Consider the following 23,900-nt stretch of genomic DNA (forward strand, 5'->3'; position numbering starts at 1 on the left):
TTAAAACGTTTTCTCCAGCAACTGTGCAAAAACCTAAGGTAGTGTAAATTCACATGTGTATTTCAGTATGGACTGTAAGATTCTCTTAATGCACTATTTCTGGTTTTAATTTAAAGATTTATCTGCACTGGCATTACGCTATTAAAATACTAATGTAAATGTGGTTCATCTCATCTCAAAGGGGTGGGTCCGAGTTACTTGTTTCACTGCTACTTTGCTAGTAGGATTTAAGCAGAGACATTTTTCCATTCTGAGGTCAGAATCACTGTTTATACCTTTCTTTCGGTGCATAAACTTACTATTTATGTGCCGTGTTCCAATTCAGTTACTCCAAGGGAGGAATCCATTGAAACAGCTGAGGTTTGAGAGGTGCATGCAAGCAGCACAAGCTTTTGTTGCTCCTGTTCATTAATGTACACAACACGCTCAGCTCATCTACACTCAAACTTTTATCTAGTTCTTGCTTATAATGATGGCGTAATGAAATCTTTAAGGATGTAATACTTTAGAGCACCTGTGAATATGGAGCCCTCCCTGCTGACTGTATCCCAAAGCAGCAGCTGATGGCCAGGGACAGGTTCAGTATTTTCACCTTGACTAAAGTAGCTACTTTAACCAACAGGACTGTATCGGATTCTGGAGCCTATGTGGATAGTGAGGGGCAAGTCTCATGTACGTTTTTGCCAGCCAGGGTGTAAGATGTAATAGCTAATATAAGTTATGATCATTTCTATAAAAGAGCTGTTGGTGCTGAAATTAGATGCCAGACCAAGTAGCTTTGAGGGGAGATCTGTTACAGAGAACAGACAAGGCCAATTTTCCAACCACATGTTTTAAAAAGGACATGACATTTTCTTCTCAGCTGGATCACTGGTTTAATTTATTTCTGTTGCAACAAGGAATTTCCTGAGACTAAACTCTGACTTCTTTGGACTGAATATTACTGTAGATAAGGTATCATTTTAAATGCTAAAACAGACCACACTGATAACAAAGTTCACTTGTTGAAATATTCCTTGCATGGTCTGTGCTTCTCTGCTCATTACAGAATAGGCAGTTTGGCCTGAAACTTCACTAGAAATTTGTATTTCATGTGATACTATACAACGCAAGCTATCAGGCTTGTAACAGTTAAACAATTTAAACATAAGCAAATCAACAAAACCGATTCACTGGGATACACAGTTATTAACTATTATTACTAACAAGCATTCATACACAGTGCAAAAATACTGTACTATCTGCTTTGTATTTCAAATGGAAGTTGTTTTATATGGAATCAATAATTTCCCCACTCAAGAGCTTTCATGAATTCCTCTTCAGTAAAAGAAAGCATCTTAGCAGCTTCAATGTGCATCTGTAAATAAGTAAATAAAATAAATTAGGAGCAGAAGGTGAAACAGTGTGAATGAGCAATACAAAATCCTGTAGAACTGGGATAGCTGAAAGGGCCTTCAAATCTATTGTTCTGGTTTTTTGTACTGTGGTTTTGATGTATGTTCACCTGTTTAAGCTGAAGCTGCTATTCATATTTTTCTGCAAAAATTTAATAGTGTAGGGATAATGTGATAAATTCTATGCTAAACATTGCAGCTTCACCTCGAGTAAAACAGGACCAATAGCTTTTCTTAGTTTCTTGTATTAATTTAAAAATATTTCAGTTTTAATGAGGCATGGAAAATACTGAAAATCTGACAACTCTTGTGACCTTTAAAGATGTATAAGAAAACTGGTATACATTCTTTCAAGCTGATCAATATACAGCTTAACTTTAAAGCTACTATAAATAAAATACATCATTAAGATTTAGCATGCTAGCATCTCTAATAAATTGTTTAGTTAAATCCTCATTTAACATTATATCACACACAACACCATTAAAAATTAACAATTGGCATAAAACAAAGTGACCATTCTATACCTTAACGAGAAATACTTGGAGCTGACCACTGTAGCTGTGTTGCCATGTATCACCATGCATCTGTGGTCCACATATGTGGCACACACACCCCCCCACACATATGTATGTATGTGTATATTTAAAAATCATACAGTAGTCTGAATTTTTATTTGCACTGCATAGGATATAGCACATTATTTTAAATGGAAGACTGAAAGGAACAAACAAGTTTTAACATGTAACAAGGCTATTTTCTGTTCAAATAATGCAATTGCTTGGAAAAATGTCATCAGAGTCATCAAGGTTTGATGAGAAAACAAGTACTAAACGGTCAGTGTATTTGCAGAGAACTAGCAAGCAAAGAGGCGCAGCAGGCCGAAAGTCTGAAACCTCCCTGGCTTCCAGCTGATGTCACAGCTGTACCACATGTCTTCATCCCTGCACCAGAGTAGAAACTCTTTACCTATCAGCCCTCAAAGTCAAAAGGAAAGTGTCCCAGCTAAATAGTTTTTACTGCAAACTTTAATAAAATGGTTATGTTTTGAAGAACAGGAACCAATTCATGTCTGCAAGGAGTCTGTTGCGGTTTTTTTTATATAGACATATTGTCAGTTCAAAATGACAACAAAGCATGTTGCAGTTCCCAGAGGCAGCGTAACACCCTCCAGCTCTGTAAAGCTCAGACTAACTTCCCTTCATCCCTTTTAAAACTACGATTTTTCTATTACATTCTCTCTCTCAAGACAAGCAGAGAATGATCTGAAGAGACCAACTGGAACACCAGCTACTACTTGCTGCCAGCTGCAACTCATCCTACTACTGATATTTAATACCTTTTGGGGATTTTTTTCCTCTTTCATTCTCCATGTGGTAGCATATCCTCACCTTCAGGCTAGCAGTACCTGCTAACTGCAGCTGAACCTGCCACACAAATACTACACAAATGGCCCAAATTAGGTTTTCCTCATTTGTTCAACAAAAGGCTTGTGTGAAGCAGACTGGAAGTTCTTCAGGTGATTAGTGTGTTGAGCGCATGTGAGCTTTAGCTGCCCTTCCCCTGTGCCTTCTGCCTGAAGTTATAAACGGCAGAGTGGGCACCATTCTCTTTCAAGTTCTTCCAATCGTTGTTCTGAAAGGAGAACTAACAGCATCCTCCTCCTGTGAGTAAATAACGTGTTCTGTGAGAAAAGGTAAGTGGCTTCCTCTACTATCTGCAGTTCTGATATTCATAATTTTTCTAAAATGTATTCAACAAAGTTTTGTGAAGTTTACCTCAGACTATGTTTTTGATTGACAGTCAAACAGAAATACTGCTCTTTGACACCTAATTCAGTGAATTCATGGTCCAGAGGACAATGAGATACCATACAGAGTATATTTTGCATGAATGCTGCATTTTTTTTCATTCTCAAGACAAAGCTGAAGAGCTAGAAAAGCCAGCGAAAGGCTAGACCAGCGCTATTTCTGTTAGATGAATCCCCAAGATCTGCTCTGCATCCTGTTACTGCCAGAAGAATTCTCTTTCACTGGCAATGCACGAGCAGCTCTGGTTCCTCTTATGCCAATTGCCTATCCCCCTTTGTCCTGTGGTGGTGATGTATTCCAGATTCAAGGGGGTATTTCCATACTGCAATTCCTAGTTCTTAGGGTAAGTACGTGTATTTTGTTACATTAATTGCCACTCCACACAGAACTATTCTTCCTCTGGCGAGGCTCAACATCTTCACGAGTGTTTACAGAATGTCTGATGATCACTGCAGTGCTCAAAGGGTAAATCAAATGTTCTATTTTCTTATCTCAAAGGCTGGCCCTTCTAAGGTGCTTCTGCTCAACAAGTCACCATACCTCACTTGCTTTAGCTCTCTTAGAGCTTTGGTTTGAGAGCACAAACAGTGCATTAACTCCATCCCAAAATGAGTCACGTTAGGTGCAGCAGAGTCCACAATGAGAGGTGACTCTCTCTATGACTTTCAGATCCTATCTCGACAATTGTGAAGCCCATAGCTCTGCATGTGTCTTGTGCAGCCTCAGAAGGAAAACTGATACAAATGACAGCACGCTATCCCAATTACTTGGTAAGTGAAAGGTGTGATGGAACTATGACGCCTAAATGCATCAGTAAGTGGAAAATGATTTGGGCAACTTCTCTTAGTATACAATCATTTTAATTTGCTTTCATGTAAACTCACAGGTTCTTTCAATTTGAACCATCAAAGCTCATTTGACAGGTCTCTGCTGAAAATATATTTTGAGAAATGTAAGGTATTTATCTACTCTGCAGTGTCTGAGGTTTCTCTTTGCAAGTCCCTCCTTTCTGGGACGTTGGTATGGCTTTATCAAATACAATAGTTAAATAATTTTTTAGCTATATTCTAGCTGAAGCATTAATCCACATTTCACTACAACTTTCTATGAAAGCTGTATCACTAATTGTTCAGCATGAATTGTCAGCAAGTATTTACTGCCTACCCTCTATTCAATTTCAGCTTCAGCTGCTATAAAAACCGAAAGGCAGTAGCCCCTGCCCTCCCTTTTATGCTCCAAGGGAGAGGAACGGAGAGAGATACAAACTGACTGCAGGATTTCAATGTAAGGCTAGCTGCAAGCGCGGTGTGGATGGGAACACCCATGCAGATGTTACTATGTTGTGTGTGATTGAAAGTATGCATGATATTACAGGAACTGCAAAAGGATGGAGATCAACTCCCCTCCTTCCATCTAGTAAATTCACACCTAGGATAAATATTCTTTTTCTTTCCTTTTTTGTCTGACACACAAGGAGATCTGCATCTGGGCAGAACTGTACGTTTATAGAACACCTCAGAATATAAATAAAAAGAAACGATGTTACTAGAGAACCCAGAAAGAAAGTAGGTCTTAAATGTAATGGCTCATTCCTGAGAGGGCACGCTTTTACAGCTGCTGATACAAGTAATATGCTGGGGGGAAAAAACTAAAAAAATTTCTCACGTGCTAAACTGGATTCTACTGACACAGCACCAAAGGGAGTTGCTGTTACTACCTGAACAGTATTTGTTCTTGAACAAATAGATACTCCCGGTCCTAAAGCTTGTCAGGAGTAATCCTTCACCGTGACAGGGAATGTTTAAAGTTAGGAATGGAGTCAATTCAAAAGAAGATCAGCTTTTGCTATAAAGCAAAATGTTAGCAATGTGCACTAATAAAAGTGAGGCTGCTGCTCCCTTGCATTGAAACCTCCCAGTCTTGGGGCTCTAGTTTACAGGATTACCTTACTTGGCAACAGACACATTTAGATAGAGGTTGTTAACTGAAATATAATGGTGCTCTGGTCCTTACCTTCTGTCTCTTTAAAATATCAATTAATTTTAACTGCTTTTTAAAACCTGTCATTAGCTCTCCTTTTTGTTTCTGTAGTTTCTTGTTTTCTGTTTTCAATTCTTCAATTGTTTTGAGTTCTTGGTTAGCTACATCCTACAAGGGAAAGAAAAGGAGAAATGTATTATTTATTAAAGCAGTGCCTTTAACCAATGAAACTTGGCATTACATAACAAAAATTACAAACGGTAGCCAGACATGACGTTTCTGAAACTGGATTAATCAAAATATTCCCACATCAAAACTTAAAAAAAGAAAAGAAAATCTCCAAGACAACAGCCATGATTTGCCTGTGCTCTAAACACATCTAGTTTCACACAAAAGGGGAAAATCGGAAAGGCTAGAATTTTATTCTGTACATTTCTTCCTCCTACATAGGTTGCAGTAGTGTCATCTGAGATAAAGTTATCAAGTCCTTTGGTGACTTGCTCTAAGTTAATTTTGGGACTGTCTGTAAGAGACACAATACATCCAAACCTAATCAAGCATTTTGTCTCATCCTAGCGTTACGGAGTGATCACAGGTTGGAACTTGTTTTCCTAAGCCACTGTACCTTGTTACTTTGCTTCAGTTTATTCAGCTCCATTTTATACCTTTCTGCTTCTTCCAGGGCCCTGTTTAAGCGAACCTCTGTTGCACTCTGACTGGCTGCGGCCTGCTTTTGTACACGCTTTAGATTCTCCAATTCCTATTTAAGAAGCAAAGGATAAAACCAAACAGTATGAATAATGGCATTTTAATGAATCCCATGTAGACAACCTGTTTACAGCAAGGCTCACCCTTGGAAACTTAAGAGTCTGTGGACTTGTTTGGCCTGCAGATAGAATCTGTCTCAAAGACCATTAATTCCACCATTAAAACATCCCCTTCTCCTTTGAAATCTTGAAAAGGGATCTTTCTCATCTTTGTTTTAAAATTCTCTTAGAATAGTTGTGGCACTGATCATGTCAGACCACAGCATTGACTGAAAAACCTTGTATGCTCAGTCAGAAAAAGAGAAAAAAAAAAAAGTTTGTACGTCCACTCCTTGGCAGATTTTGGAATGGTGGCCAGCATTCTCAGCTGCTTCTTCCCACCTGTTCCTTTGAACTGTTTTCCCCAGAGATTACTACATACAATTACCAACAAAAAGTTAAAACAGCCTACCGAAGATGGCTGAGGGTAGTAACTATTTCATCTAGCAGAAAATAGTTCATCAAGTGTTTATGGCAACAATCAAAACAGTTCCCTCTTATCTCTGATGATAGTATTTCACAGCGCTGTAAGCGAGGAAATGAGAAAAAGAGACCAAGATGAGGAACAGAATAATGAGATTAAAGATCAGGGAATATAGATAAAAGACAAAGTAGAAGAAATAAACAATTCTGGCAGAAAGAGCACGTCTTGTCATCTGTGAAAAAGAAACAGACTTTCTTTTACAAGATTATCAAATTTTTAGTAATGGGCACAGAGAGATTGTTTTAACCAAATCAGAGTGCAGAGGGGACTTATTGTTAACCTTTTACTCTCAGACTGCCTTATTTCTGAGTAACTGTTCTATTTTCTCAATTCCACACCAGCTCTTGTGGTGGTTACTTCTAATTTCCACATCACTTATCCAAGAAATACATACTCATTGATGAGTGTCTGCAGCAAAGACATTATGGTGAAGTTAGGACTGGAATAGGTATTTCTGGGAAGCTCTGAATCTTCTCCAAAATGGATGAAGGAAATAGGAGAGCAAGATGCATCTCACTAATCCTCCAAAATTCTATTGGTGAACATGTCTCCTCCAAAAATTCACAAAAACAGATATTGTTTCAACATTTTTATTTGGTTGCTAACCTGTGTATCTGAATGATTAAAAAAACAGATGGGTAAAAGCCTGGCTAGTAGGGTGGCAGAGCCCCTCCCTGGAACACGTGCACATGCATCATCACTGAACACAAATTCGTTTGCTGGAAGCTGACCCCCACCTTTCCACAGAAAACAAGCTGCACAGCATGCAGACCTTTTTGTCTTGTATCAAGATGATGGAGCTGTGAATGGGGTCAACTAAATCTTTAGTGCTATGTATTTTATACTGCATTAATATGAAAAGCTTTGGGATATAGCCTTTCAAACATTTAACAACCAAAAAATAGTCTGCATGCAATACAAATTATGTATCAGCTAATCATATAATTTAATGAAAGAATTCTAATAATTCTTTTAGGGCTTTTTGACATTTACTGTCATACATAATATCTGATCAAGGAATTTTTTACAAGTCATCCAGTGAGGGTATATTGTTAAATATATTTGACTCCAATTTTTTCATCTTAAAAATGCTTGAAGTATTTTATTGTGTCAGTAGGCAAGGGTTCTGTCAATTCTTCAATAATTTAAATAAAAGCTGGATTAATCTTCTCATATAATGTTTCTTTAAGTGGGGGAAGGGAACTACTATGTTCTAAAACTGCACCCCATTTCAATCTCTGGATTTTCTCCACTGTTCTGGCATGGCTGAGGCACTTGAGTATCAGTAGGGAGCACGATACCAGAGGGCTCGTCTATGAGTAACCCTCCCAGGCGGCTTGCCTTCCTCCCAGGAGCAAGCATATTTTGGATACAGCAACTGTGCAGCAGAAGGGAATAAACTTTTCATCACAACAGACATCTCCTAAACACTGGGATAAACTTTCTAACTGTGACTGTGTACAAGAACCAGCAGAGAATGTCTAAGGAAATTATGGAAATGGCCATCACAGAAGGCTGTAAGTACAGGTTAAACAAACTTATGTCCAGGATGGTTTGGATACAATCTATCCTGTCTTGGTTTAAGATAATGGCCTAAATGACTTTGTAAGTCTCTTAGCCCTATTTCCTGTGAGCCGATGAGTAGTATGAATATTACCATTGAATATTTTTCCTGACAGGATCAACAATCAGGGTACTTACTTAAGGGAACTTAAAACCTCCAAGTATCTGCACAAAAAGAACACACAAACTCAGAATGTTTTAGTTTTAAAATGCCAGAACTCCATAACATTAAGATGAAAGCATACCTATACAAATGCATAGTATGATTTAATGAAAGTATAATGAGATTTTGTTAGGCTGACTTGTGTTCTGTTTTCCCCAAATTTTTCAGTGAAACATTCTCCTGGTTATATTACACGTACTACACAATACTATGTGTATTATGTGATTTTGAAGTCAACCTCTCTAGCTCTGAGTAATTAAAGAAAAACACATGCTGCTCTTAGATAAAGTTCCAAACAAACAAAGCTGTGTATGCAGGCCATCTGCTACAACTAGGCACATATACAATTTTGCATATGTGGCCTACAGCAGGAGCCAGGTTAATTTTGATTCATCCAAATTGGAGCAACTGGTTTTCAAACAGCCATTTTCAAGAACAAAGACACATCCTCTCCTCTACCTGCAGAAGATACTTATATAAGCTGCAGGTGGTTTTTTTTTTTAAAATGTTCACCAGGTTCTACAGTTTACAATAAAATTCTTATTATCAGAAGTAATTTTTAATGATTAAAACCAGTAAAATAAAATTTCTCTGTATTTTTCAAGATTCCTTTGTGAATTTGACAGCAGTTTCTAAAAAGGTTGTTTAGTCTCTTGCAGCTCTTTTACAAAAGAATTTAATTTTAAAATACAGAAATATATGATTGTAGAAGCACAAGAAAAGTAATTAGCATAATATATTATTTCTTCCTTTAAAAAGTGATTAGACCATTTAAAAATACAATTTCTAAAACTATTAGACTGAAACGCTAGTGGGATCATTGGATATGAATCTATCAAACTAGGGTACAGAGGGTGATTTGATGTGGGTTTTTTTTCCCTTTTGTCAGATAAATGAGACTAATATCTGCAATACCTTTTCTAGTGCAATGACCTCTTGTTGTAACCCTTCACTTTTTTTGTTTGCTTCTTGTGACAACGTTTTGTACTTTTCCGTCTGTGAATGTTGCATACTGATTGTTCGTTGCAGTCTGCTGTTTTCTTCTTCAGTATCTTTAAGCCGTGATTTTAAATTCTGATTTTCATCATCCTGTTTGACAGTAATTAGCAAAAAACCCCAACTAAATTACTGCACGGAAGCAGTAGGATAATGTGATAGCAATGTTTTGTAAATAAAAGGCAGTAAAAATATACATATGGTAGATATGCCCCAAACATCCCTCTCCTACCACCACCCAGCCCTAGGCACCACTCGTCTGCTCTCTGTATACCAAAATCTGTATTTAACTGCTACCGTATCCTCCTCCTTTTTTCCAGGCTCTGGAAATGCTCTCCTGCCCAGCAGTGATGGCCAGGGCACTCTGCAGCACCACAGTGTCCCTACAGCTGGGGCACATCTGCATTCCCAGTGGTTCTTTCCTGTCTCAAATTCTTTTTCATTAAGTGTATTTCACAAGCTTTTAGTCCAAGATTACATTTATAAAGAAAATACTATTCTTGACTCTCAATTCTTAGGATATTGTTAAAAATACAACCTTAGTTCTTAATATTTGAAAAGGAAAGGTGAGGGAATTCTGTTGTGATTATTTGTTAAAGGGGAACCTACTCTGTTTCTACAGGTAAGAAAACTCAGCTCTTACCTTTTTCCTGCATTCACACACTACGCTATCCAGCTCTTCCTTCATAACACGTAACTTTGCCTTAAGAAATCTGATTTGAACTTCTGTGAACATAAAAAGTTATATTTAATATCCACAAGTACTCATTATTCAATGCAGAAAACAAGCAAGACCGATGTAAAAACTCACTTTCATCTTGTTTTTAAAAACATACTGTGGTGTTTATAATTATTAAAGAGAAACAGGCAAATAAAACCTCAGATTTCTAAATAAATGTTGCAAGTTTCTCATTCCTAGGCAAAGTTTTGTATAGAGTTTTCCTTTTAATGACTGAACTCGGCATCTTTAAAATGTAAAATACTTGTAGTTCCAAAACTGGAACTTATTGGAAACTTTCATCATACTATGCTATACATTACAGCATTCCTTGAGATTGAAGTCAAAAAACCTATGTTGTAGGGTATGTCTACATTGCAATCAATCTGTGTAGTTACACTCGAAGTACTTTTAAACTGCTCACAATAAGGAATTAAATGTAGACAGCAAACCCCTCCTAACAGGTAAATACCCCTCCCACACTGTAGTCTATGCTTTTTTTAAGTACACTGCTAACATTATTCAATTAATGGTTTAAAATGAATGCAACTTAACCATCTGGGTTTTTTCCAAATGAAGTACTTTCTTGCTCTTGGACAGCTAAGAAACATACTACTGTCATGACAAAACAGGCTGTGTGTGAACAGTATGTTCTTTTACTCCTTATTCCCCACCCTTTCCCAGATCATTTACAAGGAACTCCCTCTGAACTTCCACAGGCACAAAGCATGGAAACAGTATGGGGATCAAGTTGAGCAACAACGGAATAACCATTATCCACAGTAGGTACAAAGGGAAAAGAATAAAAAGGAGGAGTATTTGGAGCTGAACGTGAAGGGATGGATGAGTACGTGTGTTCACCTACTGTAATAGGAATTCTTTCTATTTCACCCACCTTCCCTTATCAACTGTCAACTGCAGCTTAAGTTGTAAGTCTGCAGAGGCCAGTAATAAGTAGGATTTAGGAAAACACCACAAAAAAAATAAGATGCAGACTGACTTTTTTCTTCTTGTCACTTCCCTGCTAGCTTCTGGTAACTAGTAGCTATCCTGAGATGGAGACCATACTGAAGCCATGAAGTTTAACACTCTTTCATGTACTTCTATATTTTTAAGTTGTTTGATTTTCTTCATAAAACATATTGTAGTTTGACATTCACAATATCCTGTGGCAATGAACTGGCTAATTTAATTATGCAATATGTGAAAGAAAAACACTTTGTACAGCTTGCTTTAAATCCAATTTAATGTGGCATTTACTAGTGTTTGCATTACAAAAAGACAGCTTTCCCTTTACTATTACTGTTTTCATTCACAGAATATTTCATATTGCCCTCAATTGTTTTGTTTTCAAATTGAAGATTCAAATTGTTCCATGATTCTAATTGCTACTATATACTCTTCCCTGTACCCTTCCTAGTTCTACAGCCTGGTTTTGAGATGGAGTGTGCAGAACTGTGTGTCATACTCAAGATAGTGTGGTATCGATTCTATAATAGCATAATGATAACAGTACAATATTTCATTTTCTGTTATCTTCTGAAGGATTTCTAACAATCAGTTTGCCTTTTCCACTGTGAACAAGCAGTAAGTTTGTGCTTTTGGAGATGTCTTAATTAGTAATAACTAAACAAAGTCCAACTCAGAAGTAGGTGTCATTGGAATTTTTTTTCTATCAGCATTACTTTGCACTCTTTAATGCTGAATATAAACCTCCATTCTACCACCTCACTCAGTACTATGAGATTCTTCTACAACATTTCAATGTCAGTTTTAACTATCCTAAAATCATTGTTTCATATACAAATCTCTTTACCAGCTATCATCTCACTTTTCCAGATTATTTTTCTGTATATTGAACAATATAAGCTCTATGACAGATCACTCTAGGACTATACCACTACCTGAAAAAAATGGTTGTTTCTTTTTACCATTTTGTTTCCTTTTACTTGGTTATTAGTCTACAGACTAACTTCTCTTCTGTCTTAGACAGCTCTGTCTCATTAAGAGCACTTAACAGTAAACTTTGTCAAAAATCCAAGAGCACAACTAGAACCAGATCAGCCTTGGGAGGTGGCTATGATCCAAAATTAGTTTGAATTCTCACAAGAGGTAATGATAATTAAACAATTAGCTTCTAATTGGTCAATTTTAATCACCTGACAAGGCTGATAAGGAAGAGAGGTATCACTTAATAGGATGGTCTTAGGTTATAAAGTAACCAACAGTTTAGGGAATAGTAAACAAGAAAAGGACTTCTCAGAGACTCTGATACCCTACAAGATAGAACAGGCGTCTTGAACTCGTGAGATAATCTGAAGATTAACATGAAATGTGACAACACATTCAGGTATTTTGTTCATATGTGTGAGGGTATATTAGACAAAAAATAGAGCTTTGGTCTTCTACACATCTGTGTGCTTCTATCATTGCTTGTTACTGCAGAGTTGAGTTTTAACCCACAAAAACAGCCCCTGAGAAAAATAACGTGTAAGCTACTGTGCTGGCAGAAAAATGTGATAACCTGTGATTATGAAATAAAGGTATGGAGCCTAAGTCCAGGAAGAGCACTGCAAGAAGCTCAGGGAAGGGACAATGCTATGGAACCTTATCAGCACGTTGGCCTAAAAGGTCTAGCACAGGCATGCAAGCCTAAGGAATCCCTTACCACGAGATTCCCACTAAGGGATCAGCCCACTCTGTAACAGGGCCTATTTATTATCTACATCCACTTCCTTGTGAAAACTGTAACTGCTCTGTGAGTTTGATGCTGCTAGCATGCTCTTCAATAACTTATTTAGCATATTAAGGAGGCAGTGTTCTAAATAGTCAATATCAAATTTAACAAGCAAAAATCAATCCAGAGTAATTTCACTTCATCATTAAAGTTACAGAAGCAATTCTCAATATTCAAATACATGCCTTTCGTCCACAAAACCTGGTTACTAGACACCAGTAGTAACTCTTCTAGAGTTACCTTGAATTTATTTGGTGTAAGCTTCCAATGCAGTCCAAAGCAATTTCTTTTTAGTTCAGGAACAAGACCTATAAAAAAATCTATCTGAGGATCTGTTTTGGGAGACTTACTAACAGAAGACCTGCACAGAATTACATGAGGTTAGAAATCAAGCTATTTCTGTGTTGGCATGCTTGTTGCATTCAAGCTGTTAGATTAGAAGAGATTTTGGGCGTTTTGCATTACTGCAGTGAATCTGACTTTGTGCTTGCTTTAGCATTGTAAGAAACTACATAAACCCACTTTCATCACACCAGAGCTGAGAAGACAGATGTGCATCATGCCTTCAGCTTCACTGGCAAATGCTGCAATCCCCTTTCCTACTCTATTTCTAGGACAAACATAAACACATCATTTGGAGTGGGAAAGTATCTGGAGGATTCTCATTCAAGCACTGTAGCTGAAACATTACTCTCATTTAAGCCACTTACTGAGATCCACAGCATTGATCTGAGGAAAGGCATCTTCCTCTAAAGGCGGAGTCTGTGCAAAGGACTGAAGCTCATCTTTTTGGAAATACAAGTTTAGCATCAAGTATTTCTATTTCCCCAGTGAAATGAATCAAATGTTATGCATATATTCAGCATATGTAACCATCCAAATGTCTTCCTACAAAGGCGGAAATACTTTTTTCCATGATTATTCATATGTGACCTGATCTTCCTCTAGGAGTACATAAAGAAGAAAAACCTTCTTTTCCTTTAACTTCAGAGCTTTAGAACTTTCCCTATAATTTTTACAGAAATCTTTCCTTTTTTCCCTCAGGAGAACCTATCTCTGGAAGTAAAAATAAAAGTACTTAATTATGGGAGGAAACCTACCTGCTCCAACTTCACTTCCAACGCTTGGAATAATGTCATCATCTAGACAATCTGGTAAGCCTCCTCCCTCTAGTTTTTCTTCTATTTTGCTTATTGTTTTTCCTAAAGAAAAATCTATGCAATCCTCCAGTACTGCAACATCATCAGCACTTTGTACTTCCAGATTTCTTATTTTTGAACTAAAAAAAAGGAAACCCTAGATTTTAAATTTATAATTAAAAAAATAATTTACAAAAATGTAGCATATTTGCTATTTTTAAGAGTATACAGAGTTATTTACCTAATGCAACTTCATTGCTCGCATTCGTATGAAAGATGCATTGATGGCAATTTCTCATTTTCTTTACGTAAGATACCTTTACCGTATTCCATATAAACAATTACAGGATTTTACATATTTTAATGTAGGAGGCAGAGAAACAGTACCATTTTCTACTAGAGAAGATTTTGGCATGGTCTTCTCATCCAACAGCTTCATAACTAAATTAGAGTAAAAGAAAGAAACAGAGGAATGTTCTCTTGACTTTAGCTACTATTCTCTGACTTAAATTCTGGTTTTTTTCCCCCTGTGTGTTAACTTTTCTAGAACTCCGTCCTCTCCAGCTATACTCCTACCTTACTACCACAATTTCTGTATCATTATGCCTGGCTTAGGAAGCTTCATTGATCCTACAAGTTGCATACCAAAGTTTTCAAAAAAACAAAACACAAGGTATGTGACACATCTGCTATGTAGGGTATGTCCTCAGCTTTCTTTTATAAAAAGATGACATTAGTTCCCATAGGACCTGAAGCTCCTAAGGTCTTATTCCAACATATTCTCATCCCAGTGCAGCCTCCAAACTCCTTCTAGCTGCTAACTTTCTCCCACAAGTTTGGGTTCACCCTACAGGTCCTGCATCTGCACTTCTAAATCTCATGATGTGGTGCCAGCACGACAACCTCCCCTGAACTGCCCGAGGGAGGTCCCAAGGGTCCACAACTGACTCCCAAGTCCTGAACGACAACCTTGGCCTGTGACAGTTCCATGTTCTGCCACCTTGCAGACAATTTTCATCCTATTTTAGTATTTGTCCATATCTTGTGGCAGTTTTAATTTGCTCCCAGGATTTTATCCATTTCTCTACTCTTTTCTTCTGTCCAGATCTCCATTTCTTGCTTTTACAACCTTGAATTTGCTGTCTACAGAACTGAAGCCCTTCAGCTTGAAACCCCTGAAAGCTGTGCTACTGTTACTGACTCTCTCTTGTCCTCTGAGCCCGAGATTCACCAAAATAGGGGAGACCCTTGAGGGCCTCATGTTTCCCATGACAAGTCTGATGACAAGTCGGTCTGCACCACCTCAGTGTGCTCTCTCATGTTGCCTCAGAGGATGTATTTCCTGCATGTATGCTCATTAGGCAGCCTTTCACTGAAGGAGTTAGAGAGTTAACTGTCAGCCTTGAGAAGCGTTTGAGCAGAAAGTAACAGTTTCATTGCTGTAATATTAATCACATATGTTCACTAATACTTTTTGGTGCTCTATGCAAGTAAACAGAGATAGCTACGTGGTGAGCTGACTGAGGAGGACCAAAAGTTTGACACATTTATTTATACAAATATATATAAATGTAGAAGTATGCATGAATAATAATAACCTGATACAGCAACTAAAATATTTGATTGCAAAGTAAGAGACATGTATAATATACCTTGAAGTTGTTCTTTTTCCCTTACTTCCAGAGTATGGTCTGTTCTGAGCCGTGGGCATGGAAGCACATTTCTTCTTGCTTGTTAGCTAAAATTTTTTTTCAGAAAGTAATGATTTTTTTAAAATTAGTTAGGAATTACTTTTTTTCCTAGTGGTTTTTGTGTTCACTTTTTTCTTTTTCATATATTCAGACTCAAGGATACTTTTAAAAGTATGCTTTTCAAACTTTCAAAAGCACAATTTTCCAGTTTTATTTGCATTCATCTTTATCCTGCAACTTTCCTGTCCATATTCCCAAATTATAATACACCCAATAGTCATTTGCTTGTGGGAGTTTTTTGCATACTCATAATAAAATCATGCATAAGTAAGGCTCTCAGCTGTTATCAAGATATTAACTATTGGACTATCTACAGAGTGCACTTCTTTGAAAAATGCTTATCATACCTTCAAAAACATGCTATTTTTACGCATTATCTTAATCTTATAAACTCCCTGTAGAAGAACTAACAACATTTTTGTTACTTTCACTCAAATATTCTTCAAAAATTAGGCTTTTTTTCTACTGTATTCTGATAAATAACTGAACACATTATTTTGGAAGCTTTAGCTCACTTCCTAGAAGATTCAATGTAATAGTAATTAGAGACTATTGAGTTTTTTCCTAATCTCAGTCTCCTTTGTCCATTATATTTCCCTTCCTGTATTCAATTATTTTGACTTGTTTATTATTACATCTAGAAGACAGTAGTACTGCCTTTAGTGTTATACTGGTGGGGGAGGGAAGGGGAAAAAGGAAGAAAGGAATTATGTTCTAATATTTTGCACTTGGAATTTTTAATTTGATGTTCAAAACTCTGAGCACTACTGTCAATACTTAAAGATGAGGAAACTTAGAACACAAAGTTAAACAACGTAAGTCCACTTACCCAGCAGCGGCACTGAGAAACCCTGGTAACACTGTCCCTGTAGTATTGCTTTGAACACCATTTCCTTTTGGCTTCCCACCCATGTAAGTCCCCAGTGTAGCACAGCTTCAAAACCAGCAGCAATATACGGAAATTATACTAGAAGAGAAATTAACCAGGATAGTTTTGACTTTGATACCTTGGCACGTAAGTGTGTAAGAGATGAAACTTCGGGACAGAGTGAACCCCTGCAGAAAGAAAAAAAAAAATTAAAAAATAATCACTGAACATGTATAACAAAATAAACTTTTCACAATAAAAATTCAAACCCCTTCATCAGAATCAGGAGAATAATATTTTCTATGTCTAGAATAAACAATATAGCTAAGGTGGGAACATACACTAAATTCGATCATAAATTCAGTCTCATTCTCTGTCTTTCAATTCTACCTCATTTGCTATCTAAATCACCTACTCAGTCTAGGGTATCAGATATAATAGTTTACTTAGGTACCAGAATCTGAATGTCATCTCTTGCAATTCAGGTGATTGCTGCAACTACTGGCTTACTAGATCAATGATTCTCTGTACCAGGGAGTACTTAGCCAGTATGCAGTTTGATCAGCTTCAACAAGAGAGACTGACAATCCATTACCAAAGATCACCACAGCTCAGTAGTGAATACACCTGACATACAAATCCCTGAATTAATACAAAGAAAATGAAGATATAAACTAGCGTCCTCTACATCCTAAGAGCGAGTGCAATTGTACGCTCAGATTGATTATTGTCAAGTCAATTGACAGGGACTATCAAGTGAATATGACATGGGAACAATTTATAAATTAAGCCTCAGAATTTTCTCTGAAATACATATTACAAATATTGTATCAATTTTACAGATAAAAAACCCAGGAATTAAAAACCAGCTTTATTATCTGCTTATTTAGCTGAAACCCATGCTTCTTAGTAAATGAACTTCAGGTGAAATGATTATTTTTAAAATCTGCTGGAAACAAGCAGAAAGTTTTAGCGTGCAGTGTACTACTCAGGTCAAGTTTCTTGTCATATATATAACTTCTTTGCTTTTCAAATGAGTTATGTCAATCTGTGTTATTGCACTGAAAGGCTACTTTTTTAATACCTTTTATAATTTTTTACTTCAGTTAAACTGCTGGCTTATAAAAGATTTGGAATAAAATTTAAATTTCAGACACATCAAGTCACCTCAATTTTTTTGCCCAGCTGATTTGAGCAAATGTTTAAATCTTGTCTTTAAACATTTCACAGACATCCATTCATCAACAAGAATTATCTGCACAAAGCTCCAGATTTTATTAATCCAAAAAAACCTGGAGAAATCATCTGTGTTTGGTTGGCAACAGACTTCAAGAATAGGATGATTAGGTTTTGTCTATTTACCCTATTTTCCTCATGCTTCCTTCCTATTGGCTAGCTTTAGCAGCATGCAGGAGGTGAGGATTTGCTGCCACAGCAATAGCAGTTATATGTTATTCTGAAAAAACTGAAAATACAACACTCTCTATACTCAAGAAAACAATAACGTTCCTTCCATCAATAGATTAATTTGTTCCTACTATATCTGTTGTCTCAGGGCCTTCTTTTTAAAAAAAAAAAACATTAACAAAGAAAAAAAAACCCAAACAAAAAAACCAAACCAAAAAAACACCAAACCCCTCACTGTTCACTAAATGCCCCAAACTTGTTTAGCCTTAATGGTTTCTTTCCTCTTCCCCATACATGACAACCCATTTTTAAAACCTCATAATACAGCTCTATAGTTGTTTGGTAAGTGAAATTGATGTGTAAAACCTGAAAAGGTATACAAATCAGTAGCTAGAGGATTGTGGCAACACTGAAACAGAAGCTAATGTTTAACAGTTCCATCTCTGCATGTAAACATGAGATGCATGTGCATGAGCAAACCCTTTGTGTTTGCTAATCCTATTCAAAGCCTATAGCATGCTTGCCCATGCGCGTACAGTTCCCATCACCATGAGCCTGGCAATGCTCTGAAGAGTGAAAGTGTAAACAAAAGCTGATTTCAATGCGGTGTCACTGGAGCTGCTTTGTCTCTGTAATTCAAGCTTCTCCGCAAAAATTATGCCATGAAAACTCCAGAACAACATACTATAAAATATACAACTGACTTGGAGAGTGACTTAAATATTTGTTGCCTTTTTTTTTTTACCTTGCTTACATTTTTTTCTTTTAACCTGTCTTTCTCCTCCCTGCCCCCCAATACTGCCTCTTTCTTTGCTTCAATTTCTGCCCTTCTTCCCAGTGGCCTTAGTGTTCATTCTCCTTAAAGGAATCAATGGACATTTCAAATGGATATTTCAAAAATCTCTCAAGTCCTTTCTTTAGATTTATGGCCTATCTGCCTGTGCAATTTTGAAAGAAAAATTTTCTTAAATTAAATATTAAATACTTGCAACTAATCTAATTGAATGGCCTCAATGTTCACTCATGGATAATCAGTGTGCCTAATTCCTAGCACACACTTTTAATTTTTTTCACTACAGCATGGGATTTCGATTCTTCTCTCACGTAAATGTTTACCAGAACACAGACTGTGGTTGTTTTAAGGTGTTTTAATTTATGTAGGTAATTGGTAGATCAGCTGCTACTCTGACATGCTAATTGCCAATATTTTTTTTAATTCTTCCAGCACTCCCATTTATTTCAACTGTATACCATCAAAACTGTTAACTCTCTTTGTGGGGCTGAATCCTCCCGTCACGTTACTTCATAAAACATCCCTATAACTCAACTCCAGTTTGAAGTTCTTAAAAATCTTCTGTCTACTGTTCATCTAACAGAACATAAAACTAAAGCAAGATCCAGAATTTGTTTGCAAAGCATGATTATACTGATAACAAATGGAGTTTCTTTTTTTTCTCCTCTACAACTGACAGATATAGCTTTAAAATAGCTCAGCAATAATTTTAACTATAGTAGCAAACTTTTACAGATATAGACTTCTATCACAGGCTTCCTGTCACACCTTTTTGTGTACTGGAAAACCCTTTTATGTTCAAAAACTCACTTTCTGTTTTCACTGTTACTCAGCACAAAAGTAATTATTTGATCATCTCTAGCAGACTTCCATATATACTATTTCAAAACAGTTTCCCAGCTGCAGCTTAACATTTGAAGCACCCTGTAGTCTGGCCCTGTATATTTGTTATCCAGATTAGTGGCATCATAAATTGAGGAACCTACCAGATCAGATCATTGATAAACTGTGTATTAGTCTATCTAAAATTCGCCTACTTCCTGTGCTATTAACATACAAACCCTTGAACAACTGAGTAAATACGACTACGTATCCACTCGAAAGCTAACAGGTTTGAACATACAGGCCAAAACCCACAGCTGTACGTATGTTCATACAGGCCAAAGGTATGTCGGCCTCAGAAGTGTAATGATAGCCAAGTTCCAGAGGGTGGCAGCTGAATGTTTGTCTGTCTTAGGTTTTTATGTTTGGGGTTTTTTATGAAGCACTTCCTGTCCCAGGAACATTTAGGCCAAGTTAAATGTGAACCAGTATCTACTTCTTTGCTTTGTCAGCTGAACTGGTTAAAAACCATCTACTGCTGAGCGTCTGCTGTTTTGTACTGCAAAGAAACCTGTTACTTTACCTTGCTTTTTTACAGATGTCAGCACTACTCAGCATCCTAGACAAAACATTTCAGCAAAATTAAGGCTTCCTTGAACTAACAAGGAACAACACTTACTTAGTATTGTTTTAAATAATAGGAAAAAATTTAGACTCCACCAATCCAGTGTGCTGCAAAGATAGATAAAACAGGAGCCTGACTAGGGCACGAGTCAAGGTGTGCAGGATCAGTGTGAGATTCCCCCAAAATTATATGCAGCAGTTGTAAAGCACATACCTCTGTCTGTCTTCTTCACTTGACTTAGTCTGTACTGAAACTGGTCTAGACAGCATCTCCTGTTGGCCTTTCTTTATTTTTTTTAAAAAAAAAAAGGTCAATTTTGTGAGAATATAATCTGTTAAAGATGAATTACGTATTCATAAATCACAGATCACAACTATAGTCTACTGTGGAAAAGAATGGAAACTATAGTCTACTGTGGAAAAGAACTTCTCAAACACAGGAAAAGATGGCTTAAAAATTAAAATGCCATTGCTATCCTCCAACATTTATTTCTGCTCCACAACATAGAATTGCCTTTTGCCTGTAAAACTTGCCCAACTTAACATCATCTGAGATGCTGCTACCTTCCCTCCTTTACCTCTGAAACACAGGAGTAGCAAATGGACAGAAGATGGAACAAATTTTTAATTTTCCCTATTTTCCATATTGCAAAATAAGCCTTAAAAATAAATATTCATGCAATACAACCATAATTGCACACTGATATGTTGTATGTACTTTAGAGAACAATTCAGCTTCTATGTTGCTAAGTTACAGTTAGAGAGCATAATCCAGAGCAAAATGAAGTTGTCCTGTTTGGTGTTCTGGGGGTTTTTTTGGGTTTGGTTGTGGTTTGGTTTTTTTTAAAACTTAGACTGTTTTTCTTTTGTTGTTAAATGTATATCTGTGCAATCTGGCAGTGCCATGTGGTATATTAAGTGTCCTAAGAATATTTGATCTTCTGCTGTATTTAGAGAAGGGGAAAAAAAAAGTGGTTTTGTTGTTGCTGGTTTTTTTAAAGGAAAGAGACTAGATGCTATTTTGGATGCTTCATCTGCTTCTGTTCAAATGCCAAGCAGCTAGCCTCATCTTATCACACCTCAAGAGAAGAATGTTTTCACAGGACATAATAATGAAGTTTCAACAGCAGGAAAAGTACATGCAAGGATAGCTTTCCAAAAGACTTAATAATTTGCTTTTTAAGCCTCATTTATTTGAGTGAGTGCACTTACAATGAATATATCTAATATGCAGAACACCTCCTCCAAATTGTTTTGGGTATAAACCATACCTCTTCTGTTCCTTTTTTAAATTTATGCAATTTTCATATAAAAATTTGACTCCGATACATAGCCACATCAATGTTAAAAGATAATACTGACAATAAACAGAAATTTTTTCTGTTTTAAGAAAGTTTCCTTCTTAGTAACTATATATTTTCTATTTATGTTGTTTATTCTTTGTATTTCTTTCAGCTTGAACAATGTAGATCCCATTTTACTAGGAAGTCATTGCAACAGTATCTTGTTTTCAAATACCTTTTTTTTTTAAGACATAAAACTACCTACAGATACTTTTCTTTAAGATCATAAACAAGTTTTTTTATGTCATTTTATGTAGATAGCTGCACAAATGCTCTATGCATCTATGTGAGCATCTACCTACCTGATGAAATGATATAAAAACCTATTTTTGGATGCGTTTTTAGAAGTTTACAATTTTGAGAAAAAAAGAAATTAAAAGCTTAGATTGCATTTGAAACCAAAATACTTTTAGTTGTCATGGTCTAAATAATTTCTTTAGAAACTTGACCCTGTGTGCACGTGAATCAAGGCTAAATTATGCATAACCTGCTCACCATTACTTCTTCTGCCTGACGCACCAGCTTTTCTGTTTTTGCTTCTAATTCTGCATTCAGTCGCCTGAAAGAGAAAGAATGCTTGTTAATGAGTTTTTGAAAGATTTTAAGGAAATAAATGTAAGCATGACAGTATCTCTGCCTGAACTAAGTGAAATTTTAATAACTCCTGCAAAGGAACACTGAAATTTATATACTTCAGGGTATTAACAAAGTTATATTTCAACAATTTCCTGGGTTTCTGTCAAATCAATAGTAATAAAACACTCTATCCATTAAACAGGAAGGTTTAGACTATAATTCTGAGAGGTGAAGGATGTCCTTGGTTTTGGCCATGTCATTGCTTAATACACGTTTTACATCTTTGTTTCCTCAATGCTTTCTGTTTTTAACACAGTCCTTACTTTAGGTATACTTAGCAGCAAGGGTTGGGAAGGATTTATGTACAATTACATGATCACCTAATTAAAATGTGTCGCTATACATATGTACAGGTTAAAATAAGCTTGTGTTCTTGCAAGCTTCACTTCATAGCTTTTCATGCAGCGTGCCTGAGTTTGAGACATGGCTTCTTGTACATCCTCACCATTCACAGGGCCTGAGAACTGACAGGTAACACAGAGAGTGCTTTTAAATGGGCTTTCACTGCATTTGTCACACGCTTTAGAGCTTTTAAGCTTTTTTTTTTTTTTAACAGGCTTAAGCACTAACGTAAAAGTAATGTCAGAGTTTTAAATGCTGAAAAATCTCATGTCCAATGCGGCGGGATAGAAGCAAGGCCTAGAGCAGCGCCCAGCCTGCCCTGAGGCGCCTGTGTCAAACGGCGGCAGGAAGGCTGTACTGCGCCAGGAGAAAGTTAAACCATTGCTTTTGGTACTTGCACCTCTACGCTTTGGGGGAACTAGTTGAGGGACTCGATGCAGGGGATTAACTGTCAGCTCCGTTAGGACAGCCAGCAGCGAGCGGGGTAACTCTGAGGTGACGGGGCCTGGCAGCCGCCCCGGCCGCCTCCTTACTTGTACTCCTCCTCCTTGGTCAGCAAGTCGCCGCTCAGCACGCCGGTCCCCGCGGCGGCGGGTGGCAGGGGGCCGCCGGGCGGTCTCCGCACCTGCAGCGAGGACGAGTTAGTGTGCGGAGCGGGCACGACCCGGCCCGGCCACCCTGCCCCGCGCCCCTTCCCGCCGCCCCCGCTCGTCTCCCCGTGCCCGAGCCGCCGCCTTACCCCTGGCAGGCCCCCGCCCCGCCGAACCCCGCTGCCGCCGCCCGCCGCCATTTTCTTCACGCGGAGGCTGCTGCGTAGCGTCGCCTTCGCCAGGGCAACCGGCTGCCGCCGCGGTGGTGGCAGCTCTGCTTCCGTTCTCTGCTCCGCCGTGGGGCTTGAGGGACGGCTGCCGTCGCTGTTTGCTTTCCTCCCCACCGCGGCCTGTAGCCCCGGCCAAGCCTCCTGGCACTGCTGGCTATGGAGGGCAGGGACAGGGCAGCCACGTTTCAGCCCTCGCTGCCCGGCGGAGGGAAGCTGAACTCCCTCGTCCCCCTTTCCCTCACACAGTTTGGTGCCAGGGTGACACCACGTCAGGACCCTTGTGACAGCGATTGCAGCCTGAGGGTATGGGGACAGAACCCCTGACCAGAGGCCAGGGATCAGCTGGCTCCTGGCATGGTGCTGGGCCAACATGGGTTGGGGTGAGGGGGAAGTGATAAGGTCTGAGGAAGCATTACACTTCTTATTGTAATAAATATTTTTTACATCCCTTCTGTGCCAGCCTTTTGGCCTCGCTACATATTGTCCATTGTCCTGCCATCATCCCTTCATCTCAGTGTATTGAAGTTCTGCGTTTGCAGCATTACGGCAACTGTTCCACTCTCTTTACTGCTCTTCTGTGCTGTTGTCTCTCTGCGTAGTCTGTTCCCAGTTTTCTGTGATTGTTGTCTGTTTTTAGCCTTGTCCTTTGCCATGTGTCTGAGTCTCTCCATTATTTCTGTCTCTCACCCCCACACTGTTTGAT

At 37.8% G+C, this 23,900-nt stretch overlaps 1 protein-coding gene across 8 annotated transcripts; it reads right to left on the bottom strand.

The window, feature by feature from the left end:
* Positions 1 to 874: 874 nt before the first annotated feature.
* TEX9 (testis expressed 9) lies at positions 875 to 23,528 on the bottom strand. 8 transcript variants are annotated; one of them, XM_054836873.1, is made up of 12 exons: positions 23,117 to 23,528; positions 22,911 to 23,002; positions 21,895 to 21,958; positions 20,271 to 20,341; positions 16,550 to 16,598; positions 15,444 to 15,529; positions 13,753 to 13,931; positions 9,841 to 9,923; positions 9,117 to 9,290; positions 5,811 to 5,945; positions 5,219 to 5,353; positions 875 to 1,357 (listed from the first exon to the last, which is right to left on the bottom strand). In XM_054836873.1, exons 1-12 carry the CDS (start codon positions 23,165 to 23,167, stop codon positions 1,280 to 1,282), a joined length of 1,197 nt encoding a protein of 398 aa, XP_054692848.1. In that variant the 5' UTR covers positions 23,168 to 23,528; the 3' UTR covers positions 875 to 1,279. The 8 variants fall into 8 exon arrangements, 7 of the variants coding, with proteins under 7 accessions (XP_054692848.1, XP_054692849.1, XP_054692850.1 ...); XR_008578622.1 differs by lacking the exon at positions 875 to 1,357 and adding an exon at positions 6,404 to 6,516; XM_054836874.1 differs by lacking the exon at positions 9,117 to 9,290.
* Positions 23,529 to 23,900: the final 372 nt, after the last annotated feature.

This window comes from Grus americana, chromosome 10 (assembly GCF_028858705.1).
Source record: "Grus americana isolate bGruAme1 chromosome 10, bGruAme1.mat, whole genome shotgun sequence".
Classification (NCBI taxonomy): domain Eukaryota; kingdom Metazoa; phylum Chordata; class Aves; order Gruiformes; family Gruidae; genus Grus; species Grus americana.

Excerpts from the sequence above, each read along its gene's own strand:
- TEX9 (XM_054836873.1), bottom strand. The coding sequence starts at position 23,167 with ATGGCGGCGGGCGGCGGCAGCGGGGTTCGGCGGGGCGGGGGCCTGCCA. Across the intron at positions 9,291-9,840 it reads TGTGTGAATGCAGGAAAAAG|GATGATGAAAATCAGAATTT; the intron begins GTAAGAGCTGAG and ends ACTGTCAAACAG. Across the intron at positions 5,946-9,116 it reads AGGTCATTGCACTAGAAAAG|GAATTGGAGAATCTAAAGCG; the intron begins GTATTGCAGATA and ends CTTCTTAAATAG.